Genomic DNA, 23,890 nt, shown 5'->3' on the forward strand with positions numbered 1-23,890 from the left:
GGGTGTTGCTGACTCGAGGCCCAAACTATTGCACTTCACTGGCTCTAAATAACAGAGGAGATAAGTTTTGGAAAATTCATACCTATACAATAATTTATGACTTGGTGCAAAAGATGTAACTTTGTTGTACCACAAAAACTCGACTTTTATAGAGGCATTTAATAAATGCTGAACTGAACAGAATTCATAACTGAGAATTTACTTTTATTAGGTTAAATGGAGAATTTCATCTTTAAAAGATCAGACCAAATTTACCCTTTGGAATAACACAGTCAAGCATTAGCTTAGACTAAATAATTTGGAAAAAGGCAGTTGGGGTCCCAAGGATTATTTTTTTAAATCACTAAAAAAAGGCACATCTCTTCAATCAAGTGGAAAATAAAGTAATTCTACTTGAGGGGTAGCTGGAGGGCTCAGTGGATTGAGAGCCAGACCTAGAGATGGGACGTCCTAGGTTCAAATCTGGCTTCAGATACTTCCCAGCTGTGTGATCCTGGACAAGTCACTTAACCCCCACTGCCTAGCCCTTACCACTCTTCTGTCTTGGAACCAATACACAGTATTGATCCTAAGATGGAAGGTAAGGGTTAAATAAATAAATGAAAATTGATCTTACTGGCCAAGGTACCTCTACTGAATTCTGGAAGAAATGTTAAAATCCAGTATGTTACAAGCAGATTTTTAAAACAGCTATTCAAAGATACCCCTACAAAAAGAATAGTTAACTACACCATGTGAAATTGTGGGGAAACTTGTTTATTCCAAGAAGTATTATATAATTCCCCCCCCCATTTTTCTATTTTAAAAAAATCCTGTATTCATTTTCTTCATTTAAATAAAAAGTTACTTGTGTTTTCTTAAAAAATAAAGAATTTATCAAAACACATGAGAACACTAATTGGTTTCTTAAAGTATCTAGCCTATGTCAACATTCAAAACTGATTTTTCTCTCATAAATAAAAGCATTTAAGAACATTACCATACTCATTCTTAATAAAAAACACTGGAAAGCACAGATATAAATGGATTTTTCTTAAAATGGTAAAAAAGCAGGTATCTAAAACCATCAGCAAGTATTATTTTTAATAGGAAGAAGAATAATAAGATCAGGAGTGAAATAAAGATGACAATTATCAACAATATTTAATGTAGTATTAGAAATGCTAGCAATAAGAAAAAGAAATGTTAAGGATCCAGAATGGGCTAACAGTGTGTATAAGAGTTATGTTTTTATAGATGACATGAAAGTATATGTGGAAAATCCTAGACATTAAAATAAAAAGTTAATCAAAACTCTGAATAATTTTCGCCAAATAGCAGGATATAAAATAAATCTATATAAATCATAGGCACATTTATATATCAATAATAGGATCTTGCAAGAAGTGACAGAAAACAACTACAGACAGAATAAAATACCTGGAACTATATACAAACCCAGGAACTACATCAACATAATTATTAAATACTTTTTATACAAATAGAGTCATATTCAAATAATTGAAGAAATGTTCATTGTTCATAGGTGACAATTAAAATAACAATCCTACTAATCTATTCAATGCCATCTCAATTAAATTTACCAAAAAATTATTTTATCAAGCTATGAAAAATAATAACAAAACTTATTTGGAAGAAGAAAAGATCAAAACTATCAAAGGAATTAACTTTTTTAATGTAAAGGAAGGAGGTTTAGCAGTACCAGATTTTAAACTGTATAAAGTAGTAATAATCAAAACTCTGGTATTGGCTAGGAAATATAAAGACAGATCAGTGGAACAGGGCATACAACAAACAATAATAAACAATTATAGTAACCTCGTATTTGACAAAAGTATAGATCCAAAGTTTTGGGGATAAGAACTTCTATGTGGTAAAAATTGGTAATTTTTTTTTAAATGTAAAAATTTAAAAAGTAAAAATAGGGTACTGCAAAGTAGTTTGGTAGAGACTAGATATATAAACCAATAACTTACAGCATTCACCAAGATAAGATCAAAATGGATACATGACCTAGATATCATAAGCAAATGAGAAGAACAGGGAACATAATATCTTTCAGATTTACGGATAAGGAGAGGAATTTATGAGTAAATGAGATGGAGAGCATTGTGAGATATAAAATGGATAATTCTGAGTACCTTAAATTGAAAAGTTTTTGTATAAATTAAAAAATTATAGTTGAGATTAGAAGGAAAGCAGAAAATTAGCAAAAGAAATTTATAGAAAGCTCCTCGGATTGAGATTTGATAACTAAAATAAAGTGAGGATTTTGTCAAATTTATAAGAATTAGAGCCATTTTACAACTATAAATGGGCAAAAGATATAAACAGTTTGGGGATGATGAAGAAATCAAAGCCATTTAGAGGTATATGAAAAAATGCTCTAAAATCACTGTAGATGAAAGAAAATGCATATCAAAACAATTCTGAGATGTCATCTCATACCTATTAGATTTGCTAAAATGATAAAAGGACAAAATGATAAATATTGGAAGGGAAGTGGAAAAATAGAGACATTAATACACTGTTGGTAGAACTGTAAGTTGATCCAACCATTTGAGAAAGGAATTTGGAATTATGCCCAGAGAATTATAAAACAATATATATAGCCTTAGAAGGTCTGTTTCCCAAAGAGATAAAAGGGGAAAGAACTTACTATATGTTCCAAGATATTTATAGCAGCTCTCTTCATGGTGGCAAAGAACTAGAAATTATAGGGATGTCCATTAATTGGGGAATAGCTGGGACAGTTGTGGCATATGATTGTGATGGAATATTACTGCGCTATAGAAACAAAAAGGTTAATTTCTTCAAAATTTGGAAAAATCTACATGAATTAAGACTGAAATGAGTAAAACCACAAGAAAATTATATATGCCTATAAAATTAAATTTGAATAATAACTTATTAATGTCCACCTCCAAAGAATAATCTGAAAAAGAAGAAACACCAAAGACACATCTACGTATGGGTACCTTTTTGTCAGATGATACCTTCTATGGTACAGGGAATGGAGGGAGGGGCTAAGACACCTAGCAATAAATTCAATTGAATAAAAAAAAAAGAAAAGGAATTTAACCATAAAATGAAAAGGATAAAAAAATGGACTTCAGAATTTTAATCATAGTAATGATAAAATACATATATTCCATAACAGATATAAACTTTGCAAGCACCTTTTCTTTTTAAACCTGAGTCAAAATGATTGCCAATTTTAATTTTCAAGAAATTATCTTTATATACATTCTAAAAATCATACTAATCTCATAAATTCATGAATCATATAATTCAAAGTAAGCATTAAAGTAAGAATTAAAATCATGTATGGGCACACACAATCAGCAGCCCAGAAAAATGGAATCATTTCCAATATGCATAAAATAATAATAATGTACCATAACAAGTACTTAAAATCTTATAAAGTCTTTTGCCCAATTTTAACATTACTTTTTATTTTTGAACTAAAATGTATTTTATGCTTTAAGATTTAAAAAATTAATCTAGGAGGATAATATAGGTAGTGGTTACTGACTATTAGGAACTTATCATGTACTCTAGGCTTCCAGGTTCAGTCTTACAGATTTTTAAAACTTGTAATAACTGTTTTAAAATTTAGATTTATAAACCTAAATTTAAATTAAAATTTAAAACATCATTTTTTACTTTTTGAATATATTTCATGTCTAAACTGAATGTGCCAGCTTATGAATAACTTCTGGGTAAAATGATTAGAGGAAAGACAGGTAAAATGTATTGACTATTTGGTACTCAGATTTTTTAAATATTCTTTAGTATGTTTTCAAGTTTCTTGTATCTCCCATTGTATTTCCTGTATTTTTTAAATGTAATGGCATATTTTAATTTGAAATGAAAAAATTATACTTAAAAATGAAAACACACTATGATCCCCAGTTTACAAATATTCAGCATGTTTGGGTAGCTCTTTATGGTAATAGAAATCAGAATTAGGACAGAATTTAGGTAAAATGAATGGGTAGATCCCATTGTAACAGATTTTAAAATAATGCTCTGCCTATGACCTAAAAAACACCTGAAGGATTATCTCTTTTCCTTTACATGCAAGCACTTTTAATAAATATTATTCTTTATACCATATATCCTGGGAATAAAAACCAAAGAGAAAGAACTCTCAAGAGTTCAGCAATGTTGCACTGAGAATTAGACAATTAGCCAGTAACAGACATGCTGGTGAAACCAGATTCCCAACACCTTGCTCTTATTGTTTATTTCCATATTATAAAAGTGGCAGAAACACAAATATTATTTTTTAAATCAGCCATTAATAGACATGAGTTAGCATCACTAAAGATGAAAACTTACACACATTAAGCTAGTAATAAAGTTATAAATTAAATTAGACTGTTTGCATTAAAAGTCTAAATAAAAATTAAAAGTTCTTACAATTAGTATATATTTTTCCCAAAGATGAAGAAAATTACTGATATTTCCAGATGGCTCTCATTAATGTTATGTCTTATATAGGGAAATGGCCTATAATATGTAAATCAAAGCATTGAGGATACTGAAAATCACTGCCTTCAAACGAGCAAGATGAGGCCTAAGTAGACCTACTTGTCTAATTTATCCATAGGGTCACAGGATAATCAAAAGGGAATTCCTAAAGCTTTGAGGATTCACAATGTACTTTCTAACATGTGTCGCTATTTTATATGTAGACTGTGTCCATTGCAAATACAAGTAATTTTGCATTTGCATTCCAAATGGCCTTCTTTTAAATTCTGATGAAGTCTCAGCTGGTTCTGAATGCTAATGTCCTCCCAGTATTCAGAGATGCCCCTTCCAGCTGGCAGCTTTCTGAACACAGGAACATATGCAAAGTGAAAGTATTGGTCAAGCTTATCTTTCTCTGGTAGTGGAACTAGATTCCATTTTACAAACATTTATTAAGCTAATGTGTCTCAAGCACTCTGCTAGGCTCTAGAGACAAGGATCTATGCATTCACTCATGGACAAAGTTTCTCTAATAACATTCAGGAACTCAGTTCGTAGAAATCATTTAATAAATGTGTAACAATGGGTATAAATATGGGATATGCTGATTAGGAGTAAGAAGGAGACTTCCGTCATGAGACAGAGAGTAAAATTAAATTAACCTTATAGGCATTCAGCCCAATACCGTGCCCTGATTAACTAAAACTTTAATCAACTGGAGTAATAATAAGACAGAGGATGCTAGCAGATGTGGTCACACCAAAACAGAACTGGTAGTTTTATTAACATGAGTTATCTGGTCATAACCACCACTGAGTCCATGCACTAAATTTAGCTTTCTACTATATATATCTAATAAAAGGCAGAATTTGGCTTAGTATAAGATATATTTAAACCAGAAAAACAGCTATGTTGCAGGGTGCACCAAAAGTCTTTAGAGTGTGTACAGGAAAACATTTTACCAAAAAAATATATCAAAAACCAAATTCATAAAATGGAGAGTCAACATAAATTTTTAGTAACATGTCTAGAGGTTAGAACCCTGATTTTGATTTACATAAACAATTTTATATCATCTGGCACTTAAATGTTACTACTTTTCCTAACTTTTGGAAAAACTTCATGCTTAATCAAAATTAACTGCTGTCACTTCTCTTGCATACGCTCCAATTATTGTCTAATCTGTAAGTCATAGAACAAGGGCTGATCTTCAAGGGCTGATTATTTCCTCATCAAGAGCTCCTCTTACCAATGAAATAAGAGGTCCTATGTGGGGAAAAAAAAGAAGGAATTCCTACGAATAAAAATGACTGAAAATGGAGACAATAATATTTATTTTGCTAGCATTTATAAAGAGCTTTTAAGGCTCAGAAAGCATTTTACGTGTTATCTCATTTGAACCTAACAACAACTATGTGAGATATAGGTGCTACATTACTACCAATTTACAGATGAAGAAACTGAGGCTGAGAGATTGACTTGCCCAAGCTCACCCTGCTCATATATGTCTGCGGCAGAATTTGAACTCAAGTCTTCCTGACTCCGAGTCCAACACTATCCACTGGGCCAATTGGCTGCCTCAATACAGTATCATAAAATGTTGGTAAAACTTTAGTGAAAGTTTCACATGGAATTTTTTTCCCCAAATAAACTCCCGAATTATAATTTTTAACAACTTTTGATAGGTCTTTCTAAAATCAAGATTCGGAGGCTCTTCCTGTAACAGTTTTATAATCAAATACAATTTGAGTTCTTTAGCTATATAGAGAAGACAATTTTTTTTCTAGGTCAGGTTAACAGGCTTGTTATCTGTTTTTTAATTACAGTGCTGCAAAAGTGTGATATAGAACAGCACTACCCATAAGTATTAGAATTTATATGACTTTTTATACACCAAAAAAAGTAATCATTGAGCATATATCCTAAATGTTTTCAATTCTATGAAGGTTCCAAGAACCTAAAAACAAATATTCATCTTTTAAATTTGATCAGTTTTTTTAAACAAAATTTCATTTTTTCTATCCAGTCTCCAACATAACTGAACCCCTTCATCCATGTCTTTAAAGTTAAAGATAAAAACCTCACAAGTTTCTGCAAAAAAAAAAGAACTTGTAGCAAATTAAGAAAAAAAAAACCTTTTATGTTAAAGATGGCATAATAACATTCCTACAAAACTTTGAAAGTTATATGAAAATATAAACCCAACAAAATACAATATTTGTAACAGACCCCAATAAATATCTAATTCAAGCACTATCCTGTTTAATTGTAATGAAACAATGTTTTCCAAATACTTATTCTGCCAAAGATTCTGGCTTTACATTTTTCCCAGGGAAGGAAGATAGAATACTAGCAAGTTTAAAGACTTATGGCTACGAGGTGGGGGGTAGGGGAGGCAGCTGGGTAGCTCAGTGGATTGAGAACCAAACCTAGAGACAGGAGGTCCTAGGTTCAAATGTGGCCTTCCCAGCTGTGTGACCCTGGACAAGTCACTTGATCCCCACTGCCTACCCTTACCACTCTTCTGCCTTGGAGCTAATACACAGTATTGATTCCAAGACAGAAGGTAAGGGCTTTAAAAAAAAGAAAAAAAAAAAGACTTATGGTTACAACCTTGAGTGCAATGGGAACAAGGATGAAACAGGAAAGGCAAGTTGAAGACAGAATGTGAAGAGATTTAAATGACAAGCTAAGGAATTTATATTTTATGCTGGAAGAAATAGAGCCAGAAATTCTTTGATTAGGGTAAAAACAGGCTGACTTGTGATTTGGAAAAATTATTTGGGCAGCTCTGTAGAGGATGGCCTGGAGAGTAGAGCTTGGAAGCAGAAAGACCAAGTAGGTCTCAATAGTTGAGATGAAAGACAATACAATGTCTTAATTAGGGTAGTGGTCATACTAATGGAGGAAAAAGACACAGATATAATGAATATTATATTGGCAGAACTGAAAAGACTTAGCAACTGAATAGAGATAGGGAGTAAGAAAGAGGAAGGAATTTAGAATGACTTGAGTTGGCTAGCCTGGAAAATTTAAGGGGGAAGATCAGCAAATTATTACAAGACTCCAGAGAAATGATTACGAAGGCCTAAACTAGGGCAGTGGCCATGTGAGCAGAAATGGGGCAGATATGACAGATAGCATGGAAGTAAAATTGATTACACTAAACAACTGATTGAGGACCATCTCAGGTTGATGTGGCAGAATAGCAACCCACTCAACCGTTAATAAAGTTTTTCCTTACAACAAGCCATTGTAATTTCCATTGTCCTGGCTTCTGGGTTTAAACAGAATAGTGTCCCTTCCACATCACAGCCCTCCAGATGGTGGCAGAAGGGGCAGCTATAATGTGTTCTTCTCCTCCCTCACCCCACCCCAAATTCTTCTCTCTAGATTTAACATCTCCTAATCCCTCAAAACTTTTAAAGCATAGTCCCCAGTCTCCTGCTGGGTCTAAATTTCCTCCCCAGAGTATGCTCCCAATTGCTAGGACCATCCTAAAATGTGTTATGCCAAAATTAACATAATGTTCAAGATGGGGTCTGAGGAGGAAGAACACAAGAGAACGTCTCCTCTCTTGTCTAAGACATGAAGCAGCCTGATAGCATTAGCTATTTTAACTGCCATGTCCTACTACAGATTCATTTTTTAGCTTAGAGCCCAGATCTTTTTCACAACTAAACTGCTGTTTAGTTATGCATTTATTCTAAATATATGAAGTTAACTTTTTTAATCTGAGTATATAAGCACATAAATTATTCTTATATAAACTGATCTTAGGAAGGACAGAGGTCAGTTGTTGAGTTAGAAGACCCAGATTAAAGCCTTCCTTCTGACCTGATGATCGTGAGACGAAGGGCAATTCACTTAACCTACTAGTTCCAGCCAACTCTAAGACTGTAAGATGCTGATCTATATCAATCAAAGAATTTCCACACCAGAAAGTCTATATTCTAATAATATCATAAATTCAGATCAAGGGAAAAAAATTCATTTTATTAAATTCAGCCTATAATTCTAATCTGTCAAGAGCCTTTTCAATTCTGTCATCTGTCCTATTACTTATCTTTCCTAGCTTCAAGTCATCTTAAAATTTGACAAGCCTGTCATTTATACCATCATACATGTCATAAAAATGCTAAATAGCACAGACTCAAGAATTATCATTGCAACACTTTACAATATTCACCACATTCTAAAGTACTGTTTTAGAATATGATGCTATGCCCCAAAGATTATTATAAATGAGGCAAAGATAGTTCTTTTGTTAATGTCCTGTTACCATCTGCTGGGGAAAACTGGACAGTGGTTTGACAAAAAGAAAAAAAGAGAAAAAAAGCAAACCAGGCTAAAATTTTACACCATACTTATATTTCCATACTTCAGTTTATCTGTGATCTCACTGATCCTGGTATTTTTGATACATATCACAAATCATTCACATTTCAACTTATATAATTCTAGCCCATGTTCTCTCATAGATCTTCTAACTAAGATGTATCCAATGGGTTAAAAGATTTCTTTAATCTCCTTACATTTCATGAGAACTAGTGTAGCACTTGGGCTGACCCATTTGTCAGCTCTTTGCCCCTTACTCTTACTATATGACAAGTTCACTTCTTTTTCCAATTATGCATATCAAAATAAATTCCAAGTGGATCAATGACCTAAGTATTTAGAATCACGTTAAAAAAATTTCAGGAGATTCAAACACTACCTTTTTCACAACTGAAGATAGTGGAAAAATTCTTAATTAGCCATAGTTTGGAGCAAATATGGCATAATGTGTGTGTATGTGCATACATGCATATATAATTTCAAAGGCTTACACCCCAGTGAAAATACATACTGAATGATAGCCATAGACTAGTCACCATTTCTGATAAAATATTGACATGGAGATTGTTTACTACTATATAAATGAATCAAATAATCATAAAATTTGAAAGTTGGGACATGAGAGATCACTTAATTCAGCCTATACATAAAAATAATCCTCAGAATGACAAACTTGACAAGTGCTCATCTAGCCTCTGCTTTAAGAGCTCCAAGAAGGGCTAATCCATTACCTCTCCAGGCAGCATTAGGAAGTTTTTCCTGACAACAAGTACATTTGTCTCTTTGTAGCTTCCATCCACTGTTCGTGATTCTTCTTTCTGAAGCCAAATAGAACAGGCCTAATGATTCCACCTCCAGATGGCACCTCTTCTAATATTTGATTTGTGATCTTGCACTGGTAGATGAACCAATCATTATAAAAATTGAAATAACACTAATTCACACACCTACTGCTTTGCTTATAAAGTGATTTACATACATTCCCTCATTTGATACAATAAAGCTATAGCATAGGTATCACAAGCAATGCTATTGTCATTTTACAGATGAGGAAAATGAAGCTTGGGTTAATTTATCCAAGGCTAATGGTAGTAGATGATATAACTAAATTTTAACTGGGGGTAGGGGAGGGAAAAGGTAAGCTACTGGGACAGTGGACAGTGGATTAAGAGCCAGGCCTAGAGGCGGGAGGTCCTAGGTTCAAATATAGCCTCAGACATATCCTAGCTGTGTCACCCTGGACAAGTCACTTAAGCACAACTGTCTAGTCCTTATCACTCTTCTGTCTTAGAACTGATACAGAAGGTAAGGGCTTAAAAAAAGTTTCAATCAGGCCTTGGTTTCTAGTCCATAGCACTATGTAAGATGACATGCCAGCATTTTTCCCCCTGCCAGTACAACATGCTTTATCCTAATAGCACAGAGCATAGTTTGGTAGGAAGTCAAATACAAATCGGAGCATTACTGCTACCAGGATTGCCTATACTCAAATAGAATGTATACAAGCATAAAGGCAAGTTTAAATTAAATAACTATTCAAAGAATAGAATCTGACTTTTGCTTAAAAAACAAATTGGTTTACCAAATGATTCTTTTTTCTTTTTTTTTTTCCAGACTGGAACAGGATCAGTCATAAGATTATGATGTCACATTTGCATAGTGCTTTAATGTCTGCAAAATATTTTGTATATGTTCTCCCATTTAATCTTCATAACAGTACCAAGTTCACAGGGTTATGTCCATTTTATAGAGGAAACTGAGGTTCAGTGGCCTACTCACTTTCCCAAAGAGTTAATATGTAGCCCTAACTTTCTGTTTTGTTTCTTTTTTTAAAAAAGAGAACCCCCCCCCAAATCTCTTATTAAATGCAATGAAACCATCTGTAAAATTAGTAAGATGTCTAAATGTCCTTGCCTATGTCCTCCTCCTTTGCATTTCTATGGTTCAAGCAGGGATGTATATTTTTGAGGATACATGAAGTTCTTTAATACTGACAGAAAAGCCAACCAAAACAATAAAAAATAAAATTCGGGTTACAAGGCATTTCTTTTTCTCTATCACTAGGATTCAGATATTTAAAAACTTGAAATTCAAAAGTGCTAAAACTTTTAAAAATATCACAAATCTAACTTCATTACAGCACTATAATATTAAAAATAGTTAAGGAAAAAAACTTTAGACACATATTAAGAATCTGCCACTTCCTGCTTGATCTTCTACTCTTAAGATACTTTTACCTAAGTACAAAGTATTTTAATCTGACATACAAATCAGTATCAGTAGGCACCAGCCTAGGAGTCACATATTGAAATGACATTTAGAGAATAATCATTTTACTAGTAAGTAATAAAAACACAGTGCTCAACTTTGCTGCATTTGTTATACTCTTTTCTTAACGAGAACAAACAAACCAGAAAAAGCTAATGCATTCAAAACTAAAAACACCAATTCAAATTCTGTCATTGCTTAGCAGGTATTCAGCAAAACACTTCAGCCAAATTTATTCCACAAATTATGTGTAACCAGGAAACTTTTCAAATGTAGTGATGATGCATTTTAACAAAAGAAATAGAGATAATATCAGGAAATAACACCTTACCTTTCTCCTTCCAACACAAGGACAATTTTTTCTAGCTAGTCTTAATGATCTGATGGGGCACTTAGATGGTTTAACGGATAACACACTGGGTCTGGAATCAGGAAGATCTGCTAGCTGTGTGGGCAAGTCACTCAATCCCCATTTGCCTCAATTTCTCAGCTGTAAAATGGGAACAGACTAGAGAAGGGAATGGCAAACTATTTTTTATATTTCCTTGCCAAAAAAACCTCATGGATCATGTTCATGGGGTCTTGAAGAGCTGGACACTAATGAACGATTTTACAACATAGATTTGACACCTACATCACACTTTCTCTATCATTCACTTCTACTGTAAAAATAAAATAATTTCACACTATACATTTTTGATCTTACAAGTTGACATTTAACAGCATGTAATGAAGCCAAGAAAATTTTGATCTTAAGTTGTAATTAATCCGTAAGGGTTTCATCAATATTAATCCTGACTTTCTTCTACAGATGATGAAACTTAAGCAAATGAAATAACTGATTTAAATACCCAGGTCCCCTAATGGCAGCTAATACCAGAGTTAATGCTAGGTAATTCCTCCAACTTTCAAGTTAACTGCTAGTTTCTCACTCTATAACTATCAAGGTGAATGGTACAATTGTGCCCAAAAAGCACATAGGATAGAAATGCTATATCCAAGGCTGAATGTCAACTGAGATGAAGGGATAGGCTCTGGGGAATCTCAGCTCAACTGGTCCCCTGAAATAGATTACAAGGATCTTAGAGATAATTTTACTTCAATTCCCTATTTCACAAACGAGTAAACTGAGACAAAGAGGTAAAAGTGGTTGATACTTTCATGACTCTTCAGGAATAATTCAAGAAAGAAATCCTAGCTCAAAACTACATGTAAAATTTGAAGGACTTTAAATTACTTTGTGAATATTGAAGAAACGAAACCATAAAATGGTAGTTTAGCTTAAGTATGTTAATTATAAAATAGTTACATAATGCTAATAATACCTAACCGGAATATCCATCTACCAGGTTGTGTTTTTTTTTTAATCTTAGATTATTCCACTAAACCAAGATACATGATATTTTTTTTATAAACTTATAGATGCTAACTCTACAGAAAATGTTTTCTCATAAATAGTATCATAAAAACTAGGACATAAAAATAAAGATAAATTACAACCCAGAATAAACATTAGCTGAGATTGAAGTTTATAAGTACTGCTTCATTAATCTTATCTATATGCTGGAGCCACAAGATCCATTGATTTAAGGTCATGAAAACTGACCTGCCAAGGCCTCTCCCAATCCAATGGAATAGGAAATGCTCCAAGCCATGCTCCTATCACACTGGACATTGTGGTGATCTGAAGACTATTATCCCAAATAGATGAAGCTCTGTAAAACACAAATATATTAAACATTTGAGGCATGCAGATGAGCTGCTGGATAAATAAGTTAGCAAACAACATGAATAAACACTATTTTTTATTATTCCTTCAAAATGAAGATCTCAAACTATTTTACCATTGTTAAAAATTCATAACATTATTTATAAACTCATGAAAACTAAAGCAACAAGTCCTTGAGTGATATGTCTATGGTCACAAAGAGAATTACTGCTAAGTATGAAAGCAGAATTCACAGATCCTAAAGTAATGAAACCATGTCATGGCATCAAGATCAGGGGTCATAAACCCCACTGGTAACCTCATGAAGCCTATGGACCCCTTCTCAGAATGATATTTTTAAATGACTAAAGGAAATTCTAAATTTCAATAAGTTAATGAAAATAAAGACATAACTTTTTTCCCAATTCAAGTTCACAGATCTCTTGAAATCTATTCATGGACCTATTAGTGAGATTAAAAATTCTTATTCTAGATCTATAGATTAAAAATTCCTATTCTAGAAGTTAAATTCCAGGTAGGAACTATTATATATAATCTAGGAAGGCATATGAACTGATACAGTGAAGTGTGCAGAAGCAGAACATTTTACATCGTAACATCAATATTGTAATAATGATCAACTATGAAAGACTTCACTATGTGTATTACAGGATGTAAAATGGATAATTTTGATTACATTACATTTTTTAAAGGTTTTGCACAAACAAAAGCAATGCAACTAAGAGTAAAAGGAAAGAAGGAGGAGCAGCAGGGTGGCTCAGTGGATTGAGAGCCAGCCCTAAAGATAGGAGGTCCTGGGTTCAAATCTGGCCTCAGGTATTTCCTAGTTGTGTGATCCTGGGTAAGCCATTTAAATCCCACTACCTCATCCTTATTGCTCTTCTGCCTTGAAACCAATACCTAGTATTGATTCTAAGATGAAAAGTAAGAGTTTAAAAAAAAAAAAAAAGGAAAGCAGGAAATTGGGGAAAATGTCTATGGCAAGTTTCTCTGAAAAAGGCTTCATTTCTCAAATATATATAGAAAATGGAGTCAAATTTATAAGAATATAAGTCATTTCCCAAATGATAAATGGGTAAAGGATATGAATAATGGTTTTAATAAGAAGCAAAAGCTATCTATAGTCAGATGAAAAATTGCTCTAGGGGGCAGCTGGGTGGCTCAGTGGATTGAGAGCCAGGCCTAGAGACTGGAGGTTCTAGGTTCAAATCTGACCTCAGACGCTTCCCAGCTGTGTGAACCTGGGCAAGTCACTCGACCCCATTGCCTACCCTTACACCACTCTTCTGCCTTGGAGCCAATACACAGTATTGACTCCAAGACGGAAGGTAAGGGTTTAAAAAAAAATTAAATTTAAAAAATTACTCTTAAATCATTATTGACTAGTGAAATGCAAATTAACTCTGAGTTACCACCTCACAACTAACAGATTGGTTCATATTACAGAAAAGGAAAAGGACAAATGTTACAAGATATGGAAACTAAGTTGGTAAGAATTGTAATGTGATATCATTTCCCCATCTCTCCTCTTTTCCTGTAGTCTGATGAGGTAGTTTCTTCTCTACAATAAGGCCACCCTCTAAATCAGTGATTCCCAAAGTGGGCGCTACCATCCCCTGGTGGGTGCTGTAGCGATCCAGGGGGGTAGTGATGGCCACACTTTTTTTGTATTACATTCTATTCTGAGTTCAATAAATAGTTTCATAATTTCCAGGGGGTGCCAAGTAATATTTTTTCCTGGAAAGGGGGCGGTAGGCCAAAAAAGTCTGGGAACCACTGCTCTAAATTATCCTCTCTCTAAACTTTCAACCTCTCCCCAACTTTGGGTTTGTTTCCTACTATCTTCAAACTTGCCCATCCTTAAAAATCCCTCACTAGACCCTACCATCTCCTCCAGCTGTGATCCTATACATCTCATCTTTTCCTCAGCCAAACAAGCTAAAAGTTGTCTATGCTCACTGCCTATATTTCTTCTCCTTACTCATTCCACGTGAGGTTTGAATGGAGGTCAGGTGAGAGAAGACAAGGGGGTGGGAAGCACCTCTGCAAGTGGTTCTTCCATCACCCTAAAATGGATGCAGAATGAAGAGAAGAGGGTAAGTAATATTTTGGAGATAGAATCAATAAGATTTAACCACTAATTACATATGAAGGTCAAGAAAGAAAGATCTAAGAGTTAAAAATAATTCTATCATTAGAAACCTATGTGATGGTACCCTAACAAAAATAATTAAGTTCAAAGCAGTGGTAGGTTTCACAGGGGCATGATATAAATTCTGTTTGGGAAATGTTAAATTTGAAATGCAAATATTCATATATCCAAATAGAAATGGGTGGCTGGTGATTTAAGATGGCATTTCTTTAAAAAAACTGATATTGAAAATTTAGATTTGGCAGTTTGCTAGTTATTTAATAAATGAATCCATAGGAACAAAAGAGATCACCAAGAAAGAAGACACAAAGAGAGGAGGGGAGAGTTGCAGTAAAAGGCCAAGAGATAGAAATACATTACCCCAGAAGGTAAGAGAAAATAGGCTAACCAGAAAGAGCAGTATATATCCAGTGGCTAATAGTGTTGAAAGATGTCAACAGATCAATACTTAAGAGGATCGTGGAGAAGGTATGAATCCAGCAATTAAGAGATTACAAAAAAGCTTAAAAAAAAAAAGAAATTTAAATGGAATCATATGGTGTTAAAATGAATTCCTGGGACAAAATGGACGTCACTTTGAGTGACGAGACCATCAGTTGGAGGCCTCGGAATATACCCAGGTGCCGTAAGCCAAGGCCAAAAGTCCGTTGGAGCCAACCCTATAAATACCAATCATGCACAGCACAAGATGGCTCAGTCTGGAGCAATCTTGGGAGGTGGGAGGTCAAGAGGGAGGGTAGGCCATATACCTGCAATCCATCTGCCTTGTTTGAGAGAGCTAGAGAACTATTACAACCATCATCAATAGAGCTGTGAGAGAACACTAGTGTCATCCAAGAAGATCATCAATAGCCTTCCCTAATCTTTGGCTTGGCTCCAGCCAAGTCAAGCCAGAGTTAGCAAGAGGGTGAATAATCTCCAGTCTCTACCTGATCTAGCAATCTTTGTAGCCTTGATCATTAATTTAGACCAGTGGTTCCCAAACTTTTTTGGCCTACCGCCCCCTTTCTAGAAAAAAAATATTACTTAGCACCCCCGTCACATACTATCACTGCCCCCAAATGCACCTGTGGTCATCACTGCCCCCGAATCGCTGCAGCACCCACCAGGGGGCGGTGGTGCCTACTTTGGAATCACTGACTTAGACTATTAGCAATAAGGTTCCCAAATCCTCCATCCTTTCCCTTGTTCCTAACCCTACTGAGCTAGAACCAAACATAGTTATTTGCTACAAATACCTTTCCTGAGTGGTGAATCTATCTAAAGCCTGTGGGAAGGGGAGATTATCACACAGTCAGATCCACATCGTTATTCAATCAGTGCACCAACAGTCAATATTCAATTATCAATATTCAATCCAACCCCAGGTTGAAGAACTAGAAAAGTTGATTACACCTACAACTTCTCAGTGGTTCCCTGCCTAGGCAGCTGTTAAAAAAAAAACAACTGGGGCAGCTGGGTAGCTCAGTGGAGTGAGAGTCAGGCCTAGAGACGGGAGGTCCTAGGTTCAAACCTGGCCTCAGCCACTTCCCAGCTGTGTGACCCTGGGCAAATCACTTGACCCCCATTGCCCACCCTTACCACTCTTCTACCTATGAGACAATACACCGAAGTACAAGGGTTAAAAAAAAAAAAGAAAAAAAACAACTGACAGGTTTTAGTTCAGCAAAAACCTGTCAAGTGGGAGGAGACATAATCCTTGTGCCAATAGCTTCCACACAGTGGCCTGTGGATGAGAGTGTGTCCCCAGTCAATTCATCCTCTTTAATCCCAATTTCTTTTAACAATGGTCAGAAGCCAAATTATAAGAAGCTGAAAAATAGATGGTGAAAACATGAAAACATTGAATATATATAACTCTATGAGATTGGTTATGAAAATTAGGAGACATAATAGAAGATAGCAGGGACACATGAAAGGAAATGCAAACTATGCACACTTATAGGCAGAAGGGGACAATGTGAAGGGACAGAATTATGAAACAGGGAAGAAGCGAATCAAATAGCCACATTTTCTCAGTAAAATATGAAGTGATAAGAGATTTGAAACCAAGACCACGATTAGTGACCGAAAGTGAAAATAGGAGAGCACAATTCCAACCCACTTTTTCATGAAAGTGGGAGGCTCACAAGTTTTGCACAACGCCTATATTTTTGGACTTTTTCAAAACATTGATTGTGCTGATTTTTTCCTTTTCTTTTTTAACTTTAAAAAATACTATTTATTATATGGGATGGCACTCTGGGAGGAGAAGAGGGAAAGGTACTGGTGAAAATTATGATATTTTTTTAAAAAATAGTAATAAGAACTTATTTTTAAAAAGAAATAAAAAATTGAGATGGGTAGAAATATTAAAAGTTTATAATAAGGATAAAGAAAAAAGTAAGTAGAAAAGCAAAGCATAGCGAATAGAAGGACTAGAAGTAATGACCAAAGAGAGACATTTCAAAATTGAGGATCATCACAGTATCAGATGTATGGAAGATGCTGAGATCTAGGGTACTACTAAAGTAGAGTATATATGTAATAACAGACTTCTCTACTAGCAGCAATGCAAGGATCCAGAGCAAGGCTGAGGGACTTATGAGAAAGAAAACTAGCCACATTCAGAGGAAGAACTGTGGGAGTAGAAACACAGAAAAAAAAAATTGCTTGGAAACATGGGCTGATGGGGATATTATTGGGGATATAGACACTAAACGATAACTCTAGACCAACTATCAATAATGTGGAATTAGGTCTTAATCAATGATATGTAAAACCCAGTGAAAATGTGCGTCAGCTACGGGGGCATGGGGGAGTTTGAGGGAGACGGAAAGAACATGAAACATGTAACTATGGGAAAATATTCAAAATTGAAATTAAAAAATAAGTAAAGTAGAGTACACATGTAAGTCACAATGGCTGAAAAGAGTCATGAAATTTGGCAATGGGAAAATCACTTTACAATGCTAGGCTTAACTTTCCTCAGAAAACTCAAAAATATAGGTCACTGAAAGGGCAAAAAAAAGAGACAAATGGCTGACATAGACTATAAAGATCTATGCCTAAAAATGTGTGAAATAGTCATGAACAGTTCCACACACTGCCCTTACAACCACACATTAAAAGACCAGTACAGTAGATGCAGCCCCCTGTTGAGGATTTATGGATAGACATAAAAGAGTCAAAAATGATAAAGGAGGGGCAGCTGGGTAGCTCAGTGAATTGAGAGCCAGGCCTAGAGACGGGAGGTTCTAGGTTCAAATCTGACCTCAGACATTTCCAGCTGTGTGACCCTGGACAAGTCACTTGACCCCCATTGCCTACCCTTACCACTCTTCTGCCTTGTAGCCAATACACAGTATTGACTCCAAGATGGAAGGTAAGGGTTTAAAAAAAAATGATAAAGGATTAGTCAGGGTATGCTCTGCAACAATGAGAATATACCTGCATCATTTAGACACAGACTCATTGACTCATATATCCATTCATATAAATGAAGGTGTTGGCCTAGATCCGTGATGGCAAACCGACAGCATATGTGCCAAAGATGGCACACAAAGATCTCTATGGGCATGCGTGCCTCCCTGGTAGTTAGTTACTAGAAAGGCAGAGTGACTCCAGAGCTGCTCCCTTCCCCTCCTCTCCACCATGCCTTCCACCCCTCTGTTTACTCCCTCCTCTAAGCAGAGCACTCAGGCCACTCCCCTTCCTTTCTCCCTCCCCTGTGAGGGGGGGAGGAGAGAAGAGAGAGGAGGGACTGCACAGTATGTGATCTATAAAAGCTTCTAAAAGGTTTGCCATCACTAAGGTTCCCTTATGGCTCAAACATTCTCAATTAAAGATTAAAGCATTTTTTTTAAATGAGTATTCCCCAAAGTTTAGGTCTCATCACTCTTGTCTCTCCATAATCTTCCTTATGGTAACTACATCATCTCCCATGGGTTTAACTATCATACTTATGTAATGAATCATAGATATATAGTGAAATATCTAGATATAGATATATCTGACATGTCTAGAATATCTATATCCAGATATATATATCTATCCAGATCTCAGTCCTTGATGTCCCAGAGACTTCTCAAACTTACTTTTCTCCCCTAAATGCTACTCTCTTATGACCTTCACTATTTGTCAAAAGCACCCCATCTTTCCAGACTTTCAGGTTCAGAATCTGGGTGTCATCCTTGACTCCTCCTTCTCCACCAACCAGTTGCTAAATTTTGACCTTGTCACCTTTACAATATTCCTCATATCTGACCCTTCTTCTCACATAGCTACCACCTTTGTTCAGGCCCTGCTAATGATCTTTTACTAAAATAATTAGGATAGCATCTTAACTGGTTGTCCCTTGCCTCCCTACTGCAACCCATTCTACACACTGCTGCCAAAGTAATTTTCCTTAACAACTGATCTCTTCCATTTCCCATCAATTCCAGTGGCTTCCTATTATCTCTTGAATCAAATATAAATTCCTCTGCTTAGCTCTGAAAGCCCTTTACAATTTGGCCCAAAGCTCTATTCCCAGCTTCAGTGGGATATTTCACTTACACTCTGTGAATATGGAAAGGACAAGAATTTATAAGTAAACGTGATGGAGAGCATTGTGAGATCTAAAATGGAAAATTTTGAATATATTAAACTGAAAAGTTTTTGTATAATTCAAACAAATATTGCTAAGGCTAGAAGGAAAGAAGAAAATTGAGAAAATTTTTCCAATCTCTCAGAAAGATATATAAAATATGTAGAAAACTTTGTCATATTTATAAGAATAAAAGCCATCCTCCAAGTAATGAATGGGCAAAAAATATGAACAGATAGTTTTTGGATGAAGAAATCAAAGCCAGAAAAAGGTACATGAAAAAATGCTCTAAATCACTACTGATTAGGGAAATACAAATCAAAACAATTCTAAAGTACCAACTCACACTCATCAGATTAGCTAAATGAAAAGGCAAAATAGCGAATGTTGGAAGAGAAGTGGAAAAATGGGGATATTAATACATTGTTGGTAGAACTGTGAACTGACCCAACCATTTTAGAAAGCAATATGGAATTATGCTCAGTTATAAAACTGCATATACACTTAAGACACAGCAAAGCCATTTCTGAGTCTATTTCCCAAGGATCAGGGAAAAAGGAAAAGAACCTATACGTACCAAAATATTTTTAACAGTTCTCTTTGTGGTGGCAAGGAACTAGAAATTGAAAGGATACCCATCAATTGAGGAATGGCTAAGAAAACTGTGGTGTATGATACTGATGGAATACTACAGTACTGTAAAAAATAAAAAGCACATTAATTTTTTTTAAATTTGGAAAGAACTCCATGAGAAAATGAAGAATAACATGAATAGAACCAAGAGAACATTATATTCAGTTACAGATCTAAAACTTGAAGAATTACTTGTAAATGTTCACCTATGAGGAATGAACTGAAAAATGGAAACATGAAAGACATAATATAAAAAAAAGAGAATCATCAACAGGGAGATAATATTAAATCAATGGGAGGTGATGAGATGACCATTTGAAAGAGTATAGAAAGAAAGGAGAAGATAGTTCAGGACCAACTCCAAGATAGCTCATTACACTTTTAGCTAGCTCAAATTCTTGGGAAGTTCTTCCATATTGCACACCTAAATTTTTTTCGTCTTCTTGCAACTTCTACTCATTTCCTAGTTACTACACAAGTCACATGGCCTAACTATACAAGTCACATCACTCTTCCATATAACAGCCCTACAAATACTTAACAACAGCTATCACATCCCCCATAAATGATCTATTCTTCAGATTAAACATGTCCAGTTTCTTCATAGCAAATAGGTGATGACTTCACTAATTTCTAAATAAATATAAAGTTTCTATTTTAGACAAAAAACATCTAATGAAACTAAGTAAATGTATTGATGAAAGAAAAATTATTCACAATTACAGCTCTTCCAATGTGGAATAGGCTGCCTCAGAAGGCTACAAGTTCATTTTGGGTGCTCTAATTTGCACACTTTTCCACATGGCAAATTTGCGTCCTAGATACTGCATAGATTAATTTGCTGAAGTTCATCCTTTGAAGAGAACCAATGGCATCACAAGGGTAAGTGTTTGACTTTCAAATGAGATGGTTTTAAGTGAAGCAGAGTTACACATTCATCAGTCTCACTCTCTCTTCCAGAGTCATCAGAGTTCAGTGGCAAGACAAAAGTCAGGCCAATTGGTGATGGCCGCATCTTTGTTGTCTGACCAAGCTCTAAGAGTTCCACATTGCCTATTTCAGTTGCCTTCATGGCAACTGGAACAAACTATTCTCATCTTACTATTCAATTAGAGGATGTCTTCACATACTTCACATATAGTATTTTATTTCATCCATTCCTTTTTCAGATTATAAAATGTTGTGATAAAGGAACCGTAGCTAGTTAAGATAGATAGTATACTTTCAAATACTGTCAAGTGATGCTATGTATATATAAATAAAAATAATGGAATGCAATCAAATAAACAATTACAACTTACCCATTTTTAGTGAAAACTCGTAGCCATGCTTTAATGTTTGGTCCTAATAAACACAGACAAGGTAATGTGGTAAAAGTTGACAAAATAACAGCAAATAAAAATGTTTCCAGCATCAACCTAGAAAAAAAATCAAATCATCATGAATCATTTAATGGGAGTTTTAAGTACTTTATATATAAAAACACTAATAATTTAAAATAGGTCACCTTATAAAATGAAATATTTTTCATCAATTGAAGAAACACATCTAGCACTTCCATTACGTGCTCCAGAACCTGACACTGCTATACAAATTGGACCCTAAGCAGCACCTCTAACCTTAACATTCACCTTGACAGTGAAACATTAGAACTTAGGGAACTCTCCAAGAACTGGACCTCTTACGTGTGCTATTATCTCCCCTATTTAAGAGTGTGAGCTTCTTAAGATTAGGAACTGTTTTGGTTTTTTTTTCCCTATCTGTATCTACAGTGCTGAGTATATAATGAGCACTTAAATACTCCAAATGCTTTTCCTTTCATTCATTCATTTGTTCTACCAAAGCAGTTTAGGATATTAGAATATTATGCCCATATATTGACTAATATATGTGTATGGTAATGATGTACTACTCTAATCAGCAGGCTGCAAATGTATACTTTGGAGAGATACTTCTAAGAGTAAAATTTTGTGCACACATGATCACAGTAAAAAAACTGTCATGCCTTGGCCTCCATTTATAACAAAAGTAAGGTTATTCAATAACAGAAGCCATAAAATAAAATTATAATTGAAATTGAAATTTGCATTCAAGACGAATTATTATCCTTGACCACCATTCAACCTCATTTCTCCCACAGAATATTTCTCAATATTTATTCACCACCATTCCAAATAAATCTTCAGCATGCCTGAGACTAGTTTTCTAATCCAGTGGCCCATCTCTCCTATTCAGGACTCAGTTCTCTTTTTATTAAAACCATTGTTACCAAATTACTTAAGGCAGGGGCTAGCCTTCTCTACCAACTGCCAACCAATTTTTCTTCGCAAGACAGGTAAGCCAGCCTGACTGAGGCAGCAAGGCACCCTAAGGTTGAGACAAGAGGCAGCATGGACCAGAAAACTCCAAAAGCCAATACCACTACTCTATTTCCCCCATAACATGGAGACAGCCCAGGATCCTGAATCTAAGAGATTTAGGAATAAGTGTCCCACAAACCATCAGACCTGCTTCCTGTTTCCAGTGAACCCCCACAGCTATCATTAAGGAGATCAATTTCCTCCTCATCACCACCACCACCAAACAGATGACCAACTACAACCAACAGGCAGACAGGAAGAACAGGAATTTGGGGAGTGGCAGTGCTCCCGGGACCACCAGTCCAGTCTAGCCCTAATAGTTATCATCTGGGAAAGCAACTAAAAGGGGCCAGGCATGCCCATATGCTCACCAACTACAACAGATGGGGCAGGCTAACAACCTAGTTAAAGTAGTAAGATACCTTGATGGGGAGAGACCAGGGGCAGCATGTGCCAGACAAATCACCACTACCACCACCTTACCCACTATCTCCCCTCAGATAGTGATGGGGACAACTCGTAACCCTGAACCCAAGAGCAAAAAGAAAAGCAGCTTGGCAACTGTTCCTGCAAGTGATCCAGGCAAAATCAGCAAAGAGCCAGAAAAGAAAGTTCTTGCCACCAAAGTCGTTGGCATTGCCAAATGGTTCAACATTAGGAACTGATATAATTTTGTTGGTGAAAATGACATTAAAGAAGAGGCATTACTTAATCCACTTTGCAGAAGCACCCTAAAGATCATGGAATGAACTTGCAGCTGAAACCTTCCATATGTATTGTCTTCCCCATTAAAATGTAAGCTCTTTAAGAGCAAAGCTTGTCTTTCTTTTCTATTTATTTCCAAGATACTTTGCACATAGCACCAAATAAATGCTTCATTCGTTTCTTAAAGTATTATTCATGTTGACCATGTATGTAACCCAAAACATTACTAAAAATTAAACTTCAATAAATGGAGATACAAAACAACTCACTAATTTATATTCTGCTAATTTGTTATTTGGAATTATTCTAAAAAGGGTTCGTGGCAATGTTACTTTTTTACTAAGAAAAAAGGTTCATTAAGCAAATGCACTAAGTAAATAAAATTAGAAGAGGTCTATTTAGCATGCTTAAAATAACAAATTATCTACAGGTTCTTTAGGTGCATTACTTTACTTAAAAATCAATGAGCTAGGGGGGTAGGTGGGTAGCTCAATGGATTGAGAGCCAGGCCTAGAGACGGGAGGTCCTAGGTTCAAATCCGGCCTCAGACACTTCCCAGCTGTGTGACCCTGGGCAAGTCACTTGACCCCCATTGCCTACCCTTACCACTCTTCCACCTATAAGTCAATACACAGAAGTTAAGGGTTTAAAATTAAAAAAAA

At 35.2% G+C, this 23,890-nt stretch overlaps 1 protein-coding gene across 3 annotated transcripts in view; it reads right to left on the bottom strand.

Annotated features, from left to right (window-relative positions):
• Positions 1-23,890, bottom strand: part of PIGF (phosphatidylinositol glycan anchor biosynthesis class F) — a 38,862-nt gene that overhangs the window by 7,360 nt on the left and 7,612 nt on the right. For 2 of the 3 annotated variants that reach the window (XM_044663293.1, XM_044663294.1), the window contains exons 4-5: positions 21,465-21,581; positions 12,689-12,797 (exon numbers count right to left, since the gene is read on the bottom strand). In XM_044663293.1, the coding sequence (XP_044519228.1) occupies positions 12,689-12,797; positions 21,465-21,581 (226 nt within the window). Of the gene's footprint in view, positions 1-9,545; positions 9,633-12,688; positions 12,798-21,464; positions 21,582-23,890 lie in introns of all 3 variants that reach the window. The other variant, XM_044663292.1, reaches the window with a different exon arrangement.

Source organism: Gracilinanus agilis, chromosome 2 (genome assembly GCF_016433145.1).
Source record: "Gracilinanus agilis isolate LMUSP501 chromosome 2, AgileGrace, whole genome shotgun sequence".
In the NCBI taxonomy this organism is placed as follows: domain Eukaryota; kingdom Metazoa; phylum Chordata; class Mammalia; order Didelphimorphia; family Didelphidae; genus Gracilinanus; species Gracilinanus agilis.